The sequence below is a fragment of the Tetrahymena thermophila genome (assembly GCF_000189635.1).
Source record: "Tetrahymena thermophila SB210 genomic scaffold scf_8254397, whole genome shotgun sequence".
Taxonomy (NCBI): Eukaryota; Ciliophora; class Oligohymenophorea; order Hymenostomatida; family Tetrahymenidae; genus Tetrahymena; species Tetrahymena thermophila.
In genome coordinates, this window is record NW_002476180.1 from 165,844 (window position 1) to 182,826 (window position 16,983).

Consider the following 16,983-nt stretch of genomic DNA (forward strand, 5'->3'; position numbering starts at 1 on the left):
ATTAAATTTTGTTTTTTATTGTTATAAAATTAATATTTTTGCATCTTAAATTATAATTGAAATAGCTTGATTAATTCTAATTTTTATTGCTTCAATAATATTTTAAATTTGTGCATACAGGATTATAATGTTTAATTTAATCTTTCTCTTCAGGGTTTATGTGCCTGTATGATGATCTTTTTTCCTTGTTACTAAAAATATTGTACATTTTAGCCATTTCTTAAAATACTTCTACTTGCACAGAGTAATCGAAACAAAAATCAATTTCGTTAACATATAAATTGTCTTAAATTTATAATGAAGAGTTTTATTAATTTTATCTTATTTCTAAAATCTACTTTAAAGAAGTTGGTTCTATTTCGGTTTTTACAGCAATAAGCATGTGAGAATTTAAATTAAATTTTTAGCATTATTAATTTTATTATTAAGGATAAATTACTTATATTTCAGCTTTTGCTTATACTTTAATTCCATCAAATGTGTACAAGTTCACTTCAACATAATTATTTTCATCAAAGTCTTAGAGAATCTTATTCTCCTATGTATAATTACCTTATGTTCGAAGCATTTATTTTAGTTAGCGTACTATGAAATTTATTTAGGTATTTGAGTCAGCAAATTCATTCAAGCCATATCTATGAACAAATCTTTAATATTACTCTAAATTTGTACCTAAAAGTATTAGAAATGGTTCACTCACATATATACTCTAAACTTCGAATTCCATTGTTTTTATATTATTTACCATCTACATTAGATAAACAAATTCATCTTATTTGAAATTATCTAAGTAATGTTACTTTGCCATAAGCAAATCCTACATTTGTTAATTAAAAAATTGCTCTAGATTTGGGAAGCTTTACAATAATTATAAATTCTCATATATATCAAAACAAAACTATTAATAAATTATCAGCAGCTAGCCTAATTCGTGAATATTCTATTGAGGGTAATTAAGCAACTTTTAAGCTGAATTGTAAAAGTATTTGGTAGAAGGAACTTTATACTCCATATCAATTTGTAAAAATCTACTCTATTTAAGAATAGTTGTTTAATAAATTCTCTTAAAGTTATTTAAACATGAAATGTGAGTATTTTACAGTTGACTATCATTAAAATCGAGAGCAATAAATATTTCTCCAACTAAAAACAATGATTCTATATCATATATAGAGCTTAAATTAGGAACAACCTTAATTTCAAACTATTTGTTTTTAAGATTTTGCTTCTTTTTATGTATTTTTTTACTATTAATCATAATTTTTTGCTAGCTTAAATTTTGTTTTGTAAGTAAATCCTCAGTTTTTTCATTTACATCATCTTCTAAACTTAAACTTTATTGCTAATTGCTTTAATTCTTTATCTAAAATGTTGTATTTTACAAGACTATTATTTGGTTATTCATATTAATTTAAAATAAACCTTTCAATCCTTTTTATGATTATTTTAATCTGATAAAAAATTTTTAATAACTATTGATTCTAATCATAAACTTTTTAGATTTTTTATGAACAAAAACTTGGTATCTAAATTAGGTATTTTTGTTTATTTTAAACATGAAAAACCTTAAATTTTAATATTTTTGTAAAAACTTCTTTTTGGCTAAAAAATAGAATATTTTGGAAAAAAAATAAATATCTACTACTTCTATTAGACTGCTTTAATTATAAAAAATATTGAAAGATAAAATAAAAACCATTTTTTTTAATTTTAAACAATAAAGATATTTATTTTACAAAATTTAACTTTAGAAGTATTAATAATCATCTTGTTGTTATTGAATAAATATATTTTCTATAATATTTAATAAGCAGTAATTTAATTGATGCAAAGGGTAAAGGGTTCATCAGACTTAAGTCCTGCTTTAGCAAAGTGTAGTAATCTTAAAAATTTAATACTTAATCTTAAGTAAAAACACATTATTTGATTTGGATTGTGATATTTTTTAATACAAAAATGAATTTAAAATAAAATTCTTTAAATTAATTAATTAATTTATTATCTTTTTTATTTTATTTGCCTTCTTTTTTATTGTTTTTAATTTAACTCATGTTCTAATTTTAAATTTTTGATTTGAAAACATTTATTTCATATTTTTTCTAATTTTGATGTTTCAAACTAACTAATTAATTTTCTTCAAAACTTAAAAAGTAACAATCAAATTAGTGATGAAAGTTCATTAAATTTAGGCTTTGCTTTAGTAAAAGCAGTTTATTTGTTTAGGATTGAAATATTTTTAAAATAAAAATAAATTTAAAACAATAAAACTCTATTAATTAATTTATCTATTTACTACTTTTTTATTTAATTTATTTTTAATTCTAATTCTGATTTTATTATTTATTTTATTCTTCTTAATTTAACTCTTTTTGATTGAAACTTTTGCTTTAGTTACTAATTAATTTCTTAACTCTTCATTTTTTCCTTTTAAAATTAGTTATACTTTTTTTAATATTTAGAAATTGAAAATGAAATTGGTGTAAAGGGGTCATCAGATTTAGGTTTCACTTTATTAAAATATATTAATCTCTTAAATTTAAGGGTAAACATAGATTATTTATTTTAGATAGTGATATTTTTAATATAATATGAAATATAAAATTATGAAACAGTATTAGTTTACTTATTTATTTACTTTTGATTCTTATTTTGTTTTTTTTAATTTAATTTAATTTAATTTATTAATTTTAATTTAAAATATTTTCTAATAGGGATCGACAGTATATATTGTAAAACAGTATTATACAGCCGTACCGTATAAATTTCATGATATGTATACGGCTGAATAATTTAATAACTTGTAGATTTTACTACTTAAAAAGCTTAATATTTATAGAGTTTTCTATGGTATATGTGTTATATTTTTATTATTATATCTATCTAAGGAAATAATTATGATTAAATAGAAATATATTTTTCAGTCTACATAACTAACACTATCTGGAGTGTTTTTATTAATACTTTAATACTCACCTTATAAATCTGATTAGTGAGGATTATATAAATTAATGATTTCTATTTTACTTTTATCCTTTGTTTCTTTTACAATCAAAAGAGTGAAGATTGTGCAAAAAAAACAAACAAGAGAAAAGAATATAAATAGTGGCCATAATTTATCAAAATATGGTATGGAAACAACAACTATTGTAGCACATATCCAGTTGATGCTTGTAGCTATGCTAAATTCTTTTGATTAAAGAATTTCAGAGCAATACAACCAAATTACAGGTCCGAGAGAAAAGTTAAATGCAACGTAATAACAGCTAATCAAAATGAACTAAAGAAACTATAGTTATTAATTATCAATAATATATAAAATAGCTAGTGAAAGAAGGAAAATTCCTGATAATGTAGAACCTGACATAAGAATACCACGTCTAGAGTACTTTTCTACAAAAAAGTAACTCAAAAAAGCAGAAATCAAGAATATAAAATTGGATGCCAAGGTCAGTAAGTTAGTCATTCTAAATGAGAAATGTTCTTTCTAGAATATTTAGCCTAAATACATAAGGACTGCATTAATTCCTGAAAATTGTTAAATAATTTATAATACACATCCTACAAAGAAAGGTTTACTATTTTAAGTCTGAGCTTTTTCTTAGATTCCTTATTTAGCAGCTTCTTATTAAACTTCTTATAAGATTTGATCAACATATTATGGTTTGTAAATTTGCATAAGAAATTCTCTACATTTTTCAGATTAATTGCTAACAATATAATAGAATGGAGTATCATGATTGAAGAAAACTAAAAGTAAAATTGGTCTACTAATTGTAAATACTATTGGAAATAAAAGTACAAAATAAATGTATTTATCTTCTTTATTTGGATTTTCACTAAAGAATTGCCCATTTATACTTGCTATTAATATTCCAAATGTTATAGCAATACTATAGACAATACCCATGATACCTGTTAAGCTAATTGGAGTTATTTCATTAGTATATTTAAGGACTAAAGAACTATTTAACCCTAAGATAAATCCTGCTAAAAATCTTGTTAATAAAAGCACATTTATATCATCATATAAGCTTAAAAACGCAAAGATTGTAGCAATTATATCTGAAAATATCATAGAGTTTTTTCTAGAGCTATGCAAAAGAAGACTACCAGGTATAATAGCTCCAAATATTGCACCAAATGGAATAGCAGCACTGAGAAGAGATGAATAAAAATTATATTGACTTTCTTTTAAGCTATAAACTACAAAAACTGTATTCTGAGCTAAAGACATAACTGAAATTTAATATCCAAAATATAAAATTCCAAGATTTGAAACTAGCACATTACTTAATATATGCCAAAATGACAAGTATTATTACTAATTTTATTCTTGGGCTGATTACATACTATTATCTGTAGACTTGCTTTGAGCTTGCTCTTATTTAAAATCTTTCTCCATTTCTACTTTATCAATTTTTTAATTTAATTTCAAAAACGAATATATTTTTAATTTGGTATTGAAATTTGATTGATAGATATCTTTTTTAATTAACTTTTATAGAAGGTTTATAAGATTGAATGAATTGAATTTGACTATTTTGAGAGCCTGATTAGCTCCTTAAATAAATTAAGAATATCAAAAGATTATTGTAAAAAAATTGAATTTATAAAATAAAATCATCCAATAATTTTTTAAAGAGAAAAATATTTCTTTTTTTTTTAAATAAAATTTTTATCAAATATTAAATAAAATATAAAAAAAGCAGATACTATTTAATAAATTTGTTGAATGTATTGTTATTATTTTATTTATATTTAGTTTTATAATTATTATTTAAGAGAAATTGCAAACTGTTTTATTTCTTTAAAAATACTCAATCATACAAGTCGTAGAGAACTATGGCTGGATTTAGAGGTATAAACTCCATCAAATATTTCTAGTAAAAGACTTTTCTACATATTGTTGATTACACTTGAATATATATTAGATTATGTTATAATTCATAAAACTTATCTGAATAAATAAAATTATATTTATTTAACATTTTTGAATTAATTATAAGAACGAATGCATCATACTTAACTAAAATTTTGGAAAATTATAGCAAATCTTAAAATCTCATTTCGTAGTCAAATTTAATTTTTAGGATATTACAATTAATCGAATTAGCTGCAATAACTTCTTCAAATTCTTTGATATCTATACTATTTAAAAATAAAACTTCCTAATATTGTGTTGATTCTATGAATTTCCTAATATTATCATCATCACGATATCCAACTCTGATAATTTCACAATTACAAAAAGAAGATAAAATAAGCTTTAGAGAGATATCTCTTTCACATTTGACCTTGATGAATCTCAAATTCTTAAATTTGTGTTTATTTTCTGTTAAGTAATATGAATTGCTAATATCATATATTTCAAAATATTCTGGTCCATTGAACTATGGAATTACAATATACTTCATAAGCAACTTTGTTTAAAGAAACAAGTCTAGTATAATTAGCAATTAATAAATCCAAAGATAGTTACCAAAACCAAAGATATTTTCGTTAGGTGCTATAATTAACAAATGATAATAGATGTATAATTTTTAAGTAAGAAGTGTAACTATGAATGCATTACAGCACTTAATTTAAATTAGCTCTTTCTTTTTGTAGTATTCATCACTCACTTCTCTAGGTTCTATAGATATATGACTAAATGAGATCAAAGTAATTATAAATAATTTTTATGATATTATTGCTGTGTCGATATCAGATATCCTTTTTAGGTATTATATTTGATGTATCATTGTTAAAATAACTAAAAAAATAGTTATTATTATATAATATTTAAAAATATTTTAGATTTAAGAGCATATACAACAGCAAATTATCATGAATAATTAACTAATCCACCGATATAAGAATTACTTAGTCATTTTGGCATTAAAATAATAATTCCAAAAAAGTCCATTTTCATTTTTGAAAGCATACAAGTTATTTGTTTAAATTTCGCATATAATTAAAGCACTAAAAAGTAGAGGAAGTAGTAGCTGTAAAATTGTTATTAAATTTTATATTTCAGGCAAATTAAGGACAAAAACTATCTAAACTAAAGCCATAAAGTAGTTGATTACAAATTTATTTGATAGAAGATCATCCTTACTCAAATAATGAATCCTTACAATTCTTTTTAGCTCTTTTTATTTTATACGAAACGCTAACTCTTCTAAAGAAAAAATCAAATATAAAATAACTTTAATTTTATCTTTTTGTGCATACTTATCATTTATTTTACAGTAATATATTAATAAAACTTTTCTTGAAAGGTAGAATACTGCCAAGCATAATATTGATAGAAATAAACTATCATCAAAAAATTACTTTTTTTATGAAGGTTAAATCATTTAAATAAATTTTTGTAAAGTTATTTACTTCTATGATATTATATGAATTCCATAACTAAAGAAAAGTACTTATTTTTAAGCTATAGTAAATAAATCTTTCCATTCGCTCATAGGCTACTCTATTGTATTCTAACTATTGGTATTCGTACATTTTAGGTCTTTATTTTATTCAGATATTTATTTAAAAAAGGAATAATTATTCAGCTTTAATAAATATTTATTTTCTAAGTTGTAATGCAAAGTAATTTAATAATTTATGGCGACTTAGATATTTAAATAAAATATCTAAAAACTTGTTTTGATGCTATCAGAAGTGATACAAAATTTTTTATTTTCAAAATTTGATTTAAAATCAGATTTTTTTGATGAGAAACAATATTAATTATATTTAAATGAATTTTTATGGAAATAAAATTAATTTTTTTATACTTTCATTTATCAAATATAAATTATGAATTAAGGTTAATTAAAAAAAAGGATAGATAAATATTTTTATAAATTGCTTTTATTCAATAAATAATTTTTAAATACTTACTCTATTCGACATTGCATGTTATTCCTTTAAAATTATTGTTGTATATTTTAGTTTAAAAAACATATTATTTATATTTCTTAATATATTAAATAAGAAATATATATTTTGATTATTTGTTTTTCTCTATTGTACATCCAACACCATTTATTTAATAAATATATTCATTTAGCTTTTCATATTAAGCTATTTATTTAAAATAATTATCTAAATTTATATTAAGATATACTTTCTGAAGATAAATTTTTTTTTTTAGTTATTTAATTGTGCAAGTTAATAAATAATATTTTCCTTTCTGTAAACAATTTAAAATAAAAATCAGCATAAAATTATTATTATTTTTAAAAACAATTTTAGTAAAAAAGGTTATCGACACTGGGACTTCCCAAGCGGTCCCCCACCTTAGTACTAACCCAGCCTTAAGGCGCTTAACTTCGGAGTTCGAATGGGATCCGGTGTTTTCACCTTAGTATGGCCGATAACAAAATTAATTAGAATTACTATGAAAATAAATTTAATTAAAAAAAAATTATGGTTAATATAAGAAATAAAATTAATTTATTCAATTTATAAAAAAATAAAAGCACTAAAAAAAATTAAAAAAAAGGTTATCGACACTGGGACTTCCCAAGCGGTCCCCCACCTTAGTACTAACCCAGCCTTAAGGCGCTTAACTTCGGAGTTCGAATGGGATCCGGTGTTTTCACCTTAGTATGGCCGATAACAAAATTAATTAGAGTAAACATGAATATAAAAATAATTTAAAATAATTTTAATTATTAAAAATAAATAAAAAATAATAAATTTTCAATTATTTATTTAAGATTAAAAACAATAAAAAATAAAAAGGTTATCGACACTGGGACTTCCCAAGCGGTCCCCCACCTTAGTACTAACCCAGCCTTAAGGCGCTTAACTTCGGAGTTCGAATGGGATCCGGTGTTTTCACCTTAGTATGGCCGATAACAAAATTAATTAGAATTACTATGAAAATAAATTTAATTAAAAAAAAATTATGGTTAAAATAAGAAATAAAATTAATTTATTCAATTTATAAAAAAATAAAAGCACTAAAAAAAACAAAAAAAAAAGGTTATCGACACTGGGACTTCCCAAGCGGTCCCCCACCTTAGTACTAACCCAGCCTTAAGGCGCTTAACTTCGGAGTTCGAATGGGATCCGGTGTTTTCACCTTAGTATGGCCGATAACAAAATACACATTACTATTGTTTATTTAAGATAGAATTAAAAAAACTTATAAAAAATAAAAATTGAAATAATATCTCTTTAACTTTTTTAATCTATTTTATTTTTAGAAAGAATATTAAAAATAGAAATTATAAAAATGTTATATGGGTATATTTAATTTTATGTTTGAAATGTTTGCTTAATTATCTTCTAATTTACACAAATTTTTAAAGTAGTGTTTATATATAGTTAAATTAATTGGTAACAATTTACTGATCTTTTATAAAATATTATGTAAAGAACCCAGAAAATTAATAATTGGTTATTTTGAATATAAATGGATGAGAATTAGTTTTTTAGAGTCTTAGAAATTAATTAGTGGTATGTAGAAACTTATTGTTTAATGTTTAAATGGCTAATAATTAATAAGTGAATTATTATTTTATTTAGAATTTAAAAATGAAAAAAAATCAACATTTATAATTTTACAAAATAAATATTTTAAGAAGAAAAAAGTGGAAATCAGTCTTTTCAAAATAAATGAAAAAATAGTGTTTCAAAAGAGCAAGCAAGTATTTAGTATATTAACCAATTAATTTATTGGCAAACAAATTTTTTTAATAAATATAAGCTGACTATACTGTTTAAGATAATCTAAGTATAATCTTTTATACTAATTAATAATAATATTAATTTTTGTTTAATACAAAAGTAATATGAATAAATTATAGGAGAGGTAAATTTTGATTGCCCTCCTACCAAAACGATTTCAATTTCATTCGAATGATCCTATTCTAAGAAAACATCCTCATTTAAGTGGACAGAATAACTTAGAGGAGTAGCAAGAAAGCTTTCCATAGCAGATTAAAAAGTAGTAGGAGTTAAAATTGAAGCAACTTATAATGAGTAAAAAATTAAATAAATCAAAGCAGAATATGTTAAAGTAACTTGGAAACGAAGACTAAATACTTCTAAAAAATAGTCCAAAAAGCAAACGAAATAAAAAAGAAGATTTCAGAATGATAAACCTTAATTAGCTTGATAAACACTACAGAGTCCGTGGAAGCAAAATAGAATCTAAAGATAAAATTGGTTAGAACAGTTTTAATTTAGAATAAATTTAGTATGAAACTCTAGGAGAAGAAGATGAAGGAATTTAATAAAATTGCAACAAAATAGCAAATTATAAAAAAATTAATTAAAAAGATTTTTAAAATAAGCTAAATTAGCAATAAACTGAGGATTAGACTATTAAAGATGGAGAAGACATCACAGTGCAATATTAAATAAATAATATTAAAAGCCAAATATAGAATTCAAAAGATATTAGATAACGCAGAAATATGATGAAGTTAGAGCTAAATGATAAATAAAGTTTTGAAATCAAGCAAAATACTTCAAAATCTACAGCAAAATCTGCAGACTACTATCAATAAATAGATTTATGTTTTAATAATAATTCATTAAACTCATCTTAACATTCGCCAAAAATAAAAAAAAGACTCTGTGATACTAAATTAAGGCAAGAAAATTAATATTAAAATAATTATTTAGATTCTTTAAATCATTCTTAAATTTAAGGGATGTCAACTGTTTTTCCTGAAAATTAGAAGTAATAGTAAAGTAGTACTAATAGGGAATATAAAAATTATGCAAAATATTTGAATTATAATCTACAGAGAAAAGCTTAATAGTCAACACCTTAATCTACCAATTAAAATTCTCACAGAAATTCAAAAGAAATGATTAATGATCTTTTAAGTATTTCTTCAATTTATAATTAACATTAAGAAAATAAATTTTCAAATTCTATAACACCGAAATCTTTTTATGGTTTTCCAGTTAGTTTCGTTCCTGTTGGAGAGTAAGGGAATGAGCATACAAATGCTAAAGAATTAGATTTTTTTAAATCAAATAAAATAGATAAAAGCAATACAAATCAAAGCTGTTATGCTACTCCATGTTAAGAAATAGGTAGTCCTTAATTTATATTTAGGAAAAAAAAGGAAACAATGAATAAGATTCTTGGATTTCTATCAAAGGATAAATAACCAAATATATATGAAAAGATGATCTTAAAAAATAAACAAATACACTTAACAGGGCATCATATTGAAACATTTAGCAGTGCTTATAAATCTCATTTAGGAATAATAACTAATGCGCAATAATCAGTACAATAAAACTTCCAAGATTTGTATTAACAAAATAAAATTGAAACATAAAAAACTGAAAGAATGGATACAGAACGAGAACGAGAGGGATAAGAGTTTAGTAACATCAAACTGAAGTAGTGGATTAATCAAGGCTAAAATACAAAAGATACTGCATAGTTTGGAAAAAGTGAGGATATTATAAATTATAAAGAAAAATCTTATGATAATTTTTAAGAATCTCAAATGTGTGCTTTTTATCCATATAATTAAATGGAATAAAATAAATTAAAAAAGGACGAGCTCATTTCTGTGAATAAAATACTTATACAGCCAAGAGCTAATTTAAGAAATGCTGTGATTCAGAGACCTTTAAGTACCTAAACAACTTTTTAGCCTAATTGCTAAAGCTACCTCTTTAATTCAAGTAACCCAACATCTCCTTCTAGATATGCAACTCCTAAAGATATTCAAAGAAAAAGTATTAATTACTTAAATATTTATTTTTTTATTAAATTTTATTAATTAAATATTTTAATCATGCAAAAAAAATATAAAAAATAAAAGAAAAGGAATAAATGAAAATAAAATAGATTTGATTTAAAACAAAAATTTATAATTTTTGAGTTATTTATTTACATAAGAAATTAATTTAAAATATTTAAAATAAAAGATTTGTAAACACCTTCATCTCAAGCAGGATAGCAGGAAAATTAAAAGTCTAGGTCTAATATTTATCAAGCATCTAGAAAAAGTTCAATTAATTAAAATAGTAATTATATCAAATAAAATTCATCTAAATAAAATGAACAATTAAAGCAAGAGAAAAAATAGCCATAAAATATATTGAATGATAATGATAAAATTGAAAGATGGATTGTGAATGATATTGATATTGATGAAACAATGAGTCCATTAGCTGATAAAACTAATTCTTTTTTTTGAGTAATCAGAACAATAGCTTTTCAAAGAAGCTTAATAATATTTTTAAGCAATTCTTCTTTGATTAATTCGAGTGATAATTTTAAAAATCGTTATACTAAAAATATTTATTTATATGTTAAGATAGTGTCTTATTTATTATTTGTAAAAAATTAATTTATTATTTTATAAGTATATTATTTTATTTATATTTATTATTAACAATCTCAATATACTTTTAAAGATAATAATTTTTTTATCTTAAGTTTTTCAAATTAAGATTTTGTTGAATTAAAAATATTTATTTATTAAATTAGAAAAAATTTATAAATTTAATATTGATTAAAGTTTATTTTAATTATCTTTTTTAAACATTTATATTTTATTATTGTTTAAGAGAGAAACATAATAACTATTTAAGATAAAAAATTTTCAAATCTTTTATGGGGTAATTTATTAACATTTCCTTATAATTAAATCATTAATTTTTATGATAAAAAGAGATGAATAATTTTTTTTATTTGTTAAATTTAAGATTTTTTTGTAGCAAATTTATTAATTTTTATAAAAAATAAGAAATAGCTAAATATTAATTATAATAATTGAATGTAATTTTATTTTTAGTATTGTTGTATTCAATATATTTAAAATTGATAGTTGAAATAAAAATTATTTTAAGAAATCAATCTACAGCTAATTATTTATAATGTTTTTATTTTATTCACTATTGAAAGATATTTTTTATTTAAACTTATTTGAATGGGAAAATCTTAATTATAATTGGCAATAAACTTGAAAATACGTATATTCAGATTGATAAAGATATTTATTTCACATTGCATTTAATTATTGAAACTTTTATATTTAAAAAGAATTAGATCCGCAAACAAACAAAAAATCTTCTATCTACTTTATCTGAAAGATTTTAATTCTGATAAATATGAAATCCGAGTAAAAAGAAAATAAAATCTTTGGAGGGAAAATAAATGTATTGGATTTTAATCAGAATTTTTATTATAAATATCTGATTAACTAATAAAAGTGATTTAAAGATTAGAACAATTAAAAGTTAAATAAATTATATTAATCATTAAACATATCTAAGAATTTTTAATAATAAAAAGGATAAATTATATCTATTAATGCCTCCTAAAAGAGCTACTAGATCTTAATCTGCAGCAGCAGCAACTAAAGGTAAATAGGCTGCTACAAAAACTACAAAAAAAGATGCCAAGATTGAGGATAAAAAAGTGACTAGAGGAAGAAAAGCAGCCACTAAATCTCCTTCTCCTTCCCCTTCACCTAAAAAAACCCAAAAAGGTAAACCTGCAGCAGCTTCTAAATCTAAATCTAAAGATACTAAAGTCGCAACAGTAGATAAGAAAAACACAAAAGCAGCTTAGAAAACTACTTAAAAAACAAAGTAAGCAAAAACAGCACCAGCACCTTCTCCCAAAAAAACCAATAAAAGAAAAGCTAAGAGTGTATCTCCCTCCCCAGATACAAAGGCCTAAACTAAAAAGAGTCCTGTCAAAAAAGTCAAAGATGTACCCAAAAAAGATGAATCTGAAGATGAGAAAAAAACTGTTAAATAGATCGTTAAAGGTATTTAATTGATATTAAATAATTAACATAAAAATAATCATTATATTACTGGTATCATTTATATTTAATACTTAAATATTTTTTATAAAGGTAAATGTGCAGTTGATTAGTATGTACCAAATTCAACACAATACACAGTTCTATAAGAAGGAAACTAAATTTACAATCTTACTTTGAATCAATCAAATGTTGATGCAAACAATAACAAATTCTATCTTGGATAGGTGCTTGTTAAAGATGGAACTAGTATAAATCCTATTTTTTTAAAAAAAATATATTAAATTTATTTCTATAAAAAGATCAATACTCCGTTTTCTTTAGATGGGGAAGAGTTGGTGTTCCAGGACAATAAAGCATTAAAGTTTGTTCAAGTAAATTTGAAGCTATTAGCGAATTCTAAAAAAAGAAAAGCGATAAAATTAAAGGAGGTTATACTGAAATTTTCATCAAATATGGTGAAGATGATGAAGATGAAAAGCCAAAGAGTAATTTTAATAGAATTAATTAATTAATTTATTTATTTATTTTTAAAAATGTGTTGAAATTAGAAAAATAAACTACTTAACCTACAAAGAGAAAAGATTGTACTTTATCTGCTGCAGTTCAAACCTTGATAAACGACATTTTTGATATGAAAATGATTGAGAGTACAATTAAAGAAATAGGTTATGATTCTAAAAAGATGCCTTTAGGTAAACTTGACGATAAAACAATTAAATAAGCTTACACTGTTCTCAAAGATGTAACTAGAAATTAAAAACACTTAAAATTTAAATTTAAAATACCTTTTATGTGATATTAAATAGCTTTTAGATGCTGTAAAAAATAATAAAGTTAGTGATTATGGTCGTTATTCTAGTTAATTCTACTCCCTTATTCCTCATGATTTTGGTTTCTAAAAAATGAGTAACTTCATTTTAAAAACTGAGGAATAAGTGCGTAAGAAGCTTTCAATGCTTTAAGATTTATCTGACTTAAAAATTGCAACTCAATTACTTAAAGAATCAGATTCAGATGACTCAATCTTAGATTAAAACTATAAAAAATTAAATGCAGAAATAAAAGAAGTCACAGATGTAAACATTTAAATTATTTTAGTTAAAAGAAATTGAGATAAAAATATCTTATCATTTTTAATGTTTGTTTTAAGCTTTAAAAAAATAAATTCTAATATCTTCAAATTTGAGAAAAGTTTAATGAAGAAAATATACAACTAAGCAAGCATAATTAAATTCATAGGTTTTGATTTAAAATAAAATAAAAAACATTTTGAGATCTAATAGATTAAAATATTAATTTATTAAGTTAGTTAATTAGTTGGTTACACTTAGAAATCATTTATTTTTTTTTGATTAAGTTAGAATTCAAGTGATAAAGCATTATTTATTTTTAATAATTTAATAGAAAAAGACATTAGACATTATTAAGAATTATGTTAATCAAGGCAAAGGACATTATAGCCCTAAGATTTTAGAAATATTTTCAGTAAAAAGAAAAGGCGAGCAAGAACGTTACTCAAAAAATATTGGAAACGATACACTCTTATGGCATGGGTCCCGTATTTCAAACTTTGTTGGTATATTATCTTAAGGTCTTCGTATTGCTCCTCCTGAGGCTCCTGTTACTGGTATAAATTAATAATTAAATAGATAAAATATCCAATATGAATTGATTTTTTTTAATTTTAGGTTATAATTATGGTAAGGGTATTTACCTTGCAGATTAATTTACTAAATCTTGTGATTATTGTGCAGGTAATAGTGATGGTATCCATTACATCATGCTCATAAAGGCTGCTCTAGGAACTCCTAACAAAATAGAAAAAACTGATTATAATGCTAATAATCTTCCTAAAGGAACTCATTCTTGCTGGGGTTGGGGTACTCATGGTCCTGAAGAATTCATAACATTTAATGGAGTTAAAGTACCTAAAGGCTAGGAAGTTAGAACTAAATCTAAGGTAAATAATTTTAAAAATTACTATTTTATTCATTTGTTTCTATTTAATTTATTAGCACTATATGAAATATAACGAGTTTATCATTTATGATATTGCTTAAGCTCAAATAGATTATCTAATTAGATTTAAAAAGTACTGAGTTAGTTTAAAGTTATTATAAGCCATATTTCTTATGAAAATTTATTTGATAGTTTGTTTGAATATTTATTTTATGCCTTGTATTGTATTTTTATTGAAATAAATTAATTGGTAACTTGATTTTTATTAAATTTTTTTTTAAAATATTTTTGATTATTCTCAAATAGATTATCTAATTATATTTAAAAAGTACTGACTTAGCTTTTAAAAATAGTTTAAAGCTATTCCATGCTTCATATGAAATCTAATTAGTTTGTTTTTTCATTTGATTGAATATTTATTTTTTGCCTTGTATTGTTTTTTTATTGAAATAAATAAATTGGTAACTTAATTTTTATTCAATTGTCTTAAAATATTTTTTTTTATATTTTTGATTATTCTCAAATAGATTATCAAATTAGATTTAAAAAGAAAAAGTACTGACTTACTTTTAAAAATAGTTTAAAGTTATTCCATGTTTCTTATAATATCTTATTAGTTTGTTTGTTTGAATATTTATTTTATGCCTTTTATTGTGTTTTTAGTAAAATACTTAATTTTTATTCAATTGTTTTAAAATATTTTTTTTATTTTTATTTTATATTTTTGATTACTTCTTGCAAATAAAAATTTGCAATAAGTATTTTAATAATTGATTAAAAAAAATATAGAAGATATATTCTTAATTCATAAAAGAAATAGAAGCCAAACAAGCATTTCTAAACTAGACAAAAGCATAAATAAAATTAATGGATAAAACTTACATCATAAATTAAATCAGTAAGATTAATTAAAGCATAGAAGAGCTAGAAAAAGCCCAAATGTTTGTGAAGAAAACGATCCCGATTTTCGAAGAGTAATAAAATGATGGGTTCACTACACCAAAGAGCAAAAAGAGTACTTATTCATATTTAGGGAGCGATTATTAAACAAGTATTTCAGGAGATAATTTCAGCAATTACTAATAAAGCATAGGACTTACAAAGGACGATGAATTCCCAGAGCATATGTATGAAAGCCCGAAATAAACTACCAGCTTAAAATTTAAATTTATAAACAACACTTATATTTACTTTGATGAAGAAGAAATAGAATAGTAGAATAAACTTAAGAGCTAACAATAATAGAATAAAAAAAACTTCAATAGTAATTTATACTAAAATATTTTCCATAAACAATAGCCTGATGAAAATGATTTGAGAGTTATTCTAGGCCTTCCTATATTTGAAAAAGAAGATTGAGGAATTTTATATTAAATTTTTTGGTCACCTTAATAGCATTGCTATAAAATAGAATACACACAAAATATAATAAAAATTATTTGTAAATAAAAAATATAATAACAACCTGTAAAATAAACTCTAACTTATTGAATTTGACAAAATAAATACAGACTAAAATAGATTTGAAAAGAAGCATTTGCTTATATATTATAAATTATTACCTTCATATGTCTATATACCATTTATTTGTTTTATATATTTATAATATAAAGTTATTTTGTATCAAAAATATGTTATTTAATATATACCTCTTGTTAATCACCAATAAAAATTAATATTTTCAAAAGCTATAAATCTTATTTCAATAAAATAAAGTAAATTATTATAACAAATAAACTAAAAATAATTATTGTAATAATTAGCTTAATTTAATTGTAAAATATATTAATCTACATTTCATTGTAAGAATTATACTCAAATAGCTTATTTCTTAAAAACATAATTATTTAATTTATTATATAAATTTAAAAAACAAATCTAAAAAATAAGGTAGGTTATGTTACTTACTTACATTAATTTAGAATACTTTAATATTTTTAAATTAAATTAGTTAATAATGAATTAAAATAATGAAAAAATTCATTTATATATTTATATAAGGATTGCTGAAAATAAATGGGATACTTGAAATTTTTAATAGAAAAATAAAATAAAAAAAAACATTACTATTAAAAATAAAACTTCCAAAAGTTAATATTTTATTTTTTCATATCTCTATTAAAAAATTTATTTAATTTATAAATGATAAAAAGAATTAATAATAAATTATAAAAAAATAGATGTTAAAAAGATAAAGTTTTTTTACATGAATTTATATAATAATTTTACAAAATAAATAAAAAGTTTATAAAAAAAAGTTTATTCATATATTTAGGGTTTATTTTTC

The 16,983-nt window shown here is 22.0% G+C and overlaps 7 protein-coding genes across 7 annotated transcripts; 4 read left to right on the forward strand and 3 right to left on the reverse strand. All coding sequences in view use genetic code 6, as the record gives it.

Annotated features, from left to right (window-relative positions):
- Window positions 1–91: 91 nt before the first annotated feature.
- On the reverse strand, window positions 92–1,012 carry TTHERM_00823950 (hypothetical protein; the record flags this gene model as incomplete). Its single annotated transcript, XM_001031495.2, has 1 exon — window positions 92–1,012. One exon carries the CDS (start codon window positions 1,010–1,012, stop codon window positions 92–94), a length of 921 nt encoding a protein of 306 aa, XP_001031495.2.
- Window positions 1,013–2,917: 1,905 nt separating this feature from the next.
- TTHERM_00823960 (MFS transporter) lies at window positions 2,918–4,402 on the reverse strand (the record flags this gene model as incomplete). Its single annotated transcript, XM_001031496.3, has 1 exon — window positions 2,918–4,402. One exon carries the CDS (start codon window positions 4,400–4,402, stop codon window positions 2,918–2,920), a length of 1,485 nt encoding a protein of 494 aa, XP_001031496.1.
- Window positions 4,403–4,817: 415 nt separating this feature from the next.
- On the reverse strand, window positions 4,818–6,489 carry TTHERM_000823968 (transmembrane protein, putative; the record flags this gene model as incomplete). Its single annotated transcript, XM_012800009.1, has 2 exons — window positions 4,818–6,314; window positions 6,367–6,489. 2 exons carry the CDS (start codon window positions 6,487–6,489, stop codon window positions 4,818–4,820), a joined length of 1,620 nt encoding a protein of 539 aa, XP_012655463.1.
- An 826-nt stretch (window positions 6,490–7,315) lies between these two features.
- Window positions 7,316–7,860, forward strand: TTHERM_000823969 (MFS transporter; the record flags this gene model as incomplete). Its single annotated transcript, XM_012800010.1, has 3 exons — window positions 7,316–7,404; window positions 7,455–7,608; window positions 7,720–7,860. The coding sequence occupies 3 exons, from the start codon at window positions 7,316–7,318 to the stop codon at window positions 7,858–7,860; spliced, it is 384 nt and encodes a 127-aa protein (XP_012655464.1).
- A 914-nt stretch (window positions 7,861–8,774) lies between these two features.
- Window positions 8,775–11,156, forward strand: TTHERM_00823970 (hypothetical protein; the record flags this gene model as incomplete). The annotated part of the gene is made up of 2 exons (XM_001031497.1): window positions 8,775–10,692; window positions 10,885–11,156. 2 exons carry the CDS (start codon window positions 8,775–8,777, stop codon window positions 11,154–11,156), a joined length of 2,190 nt encoding a protein of 729 aa, XP_001031497.1.
- A 1,118-nt stretch (window positions 11,157–12,274) lies between these two features.
- TTHERM_00823980 (poly(ADP-ribose) polymerase family WGR domain protein) lies at window positions 12,275–14,836 on the forward strand (the record flags this gene model as incomplete). Its single annotated transcript, XM_001031498.3, has 8 exons — window positions 12,275–12,737; window positions 12,828–12,983; window positions 13,037–13,222; window positions 13,286–13,479; window positions 13,544–13,813; window positions 14,142–14,364; window positions 14,426–14,697; window positions 14,753–14,836. The coding sequence occupies 8 exons, from the start codon at window positions 12,275–12,277 to the stop codon at window positions 14,834–14,836; spliced, it is 1,848 nt and encodes a 615-aa protein (XP_001031498.2).
- Window positions 14,837–15,473: 637 nt separating this feature from the next.
- TTHERM_000823989 (hypothetical protein) lies at window positions 15,474–16,055 on the forward strand (the record flags this gene model as incomplete). Its single annotated transcript, XM_012800011.1, has 1 exon — window positions 15,474–16,055. The coding sequence occupies exon 1, from the start codon at window positions 15,564–15,566 to the stop codon at window positions 16,053–16,055; it is 492 nt and encodes a 163-aa protein (XP_012655465.1). The 5' UTR covers window positions 15,474–15,563.
- Between the last annotated feature and the right edge of the window lie 928 nt (window positions 16,056–16,983).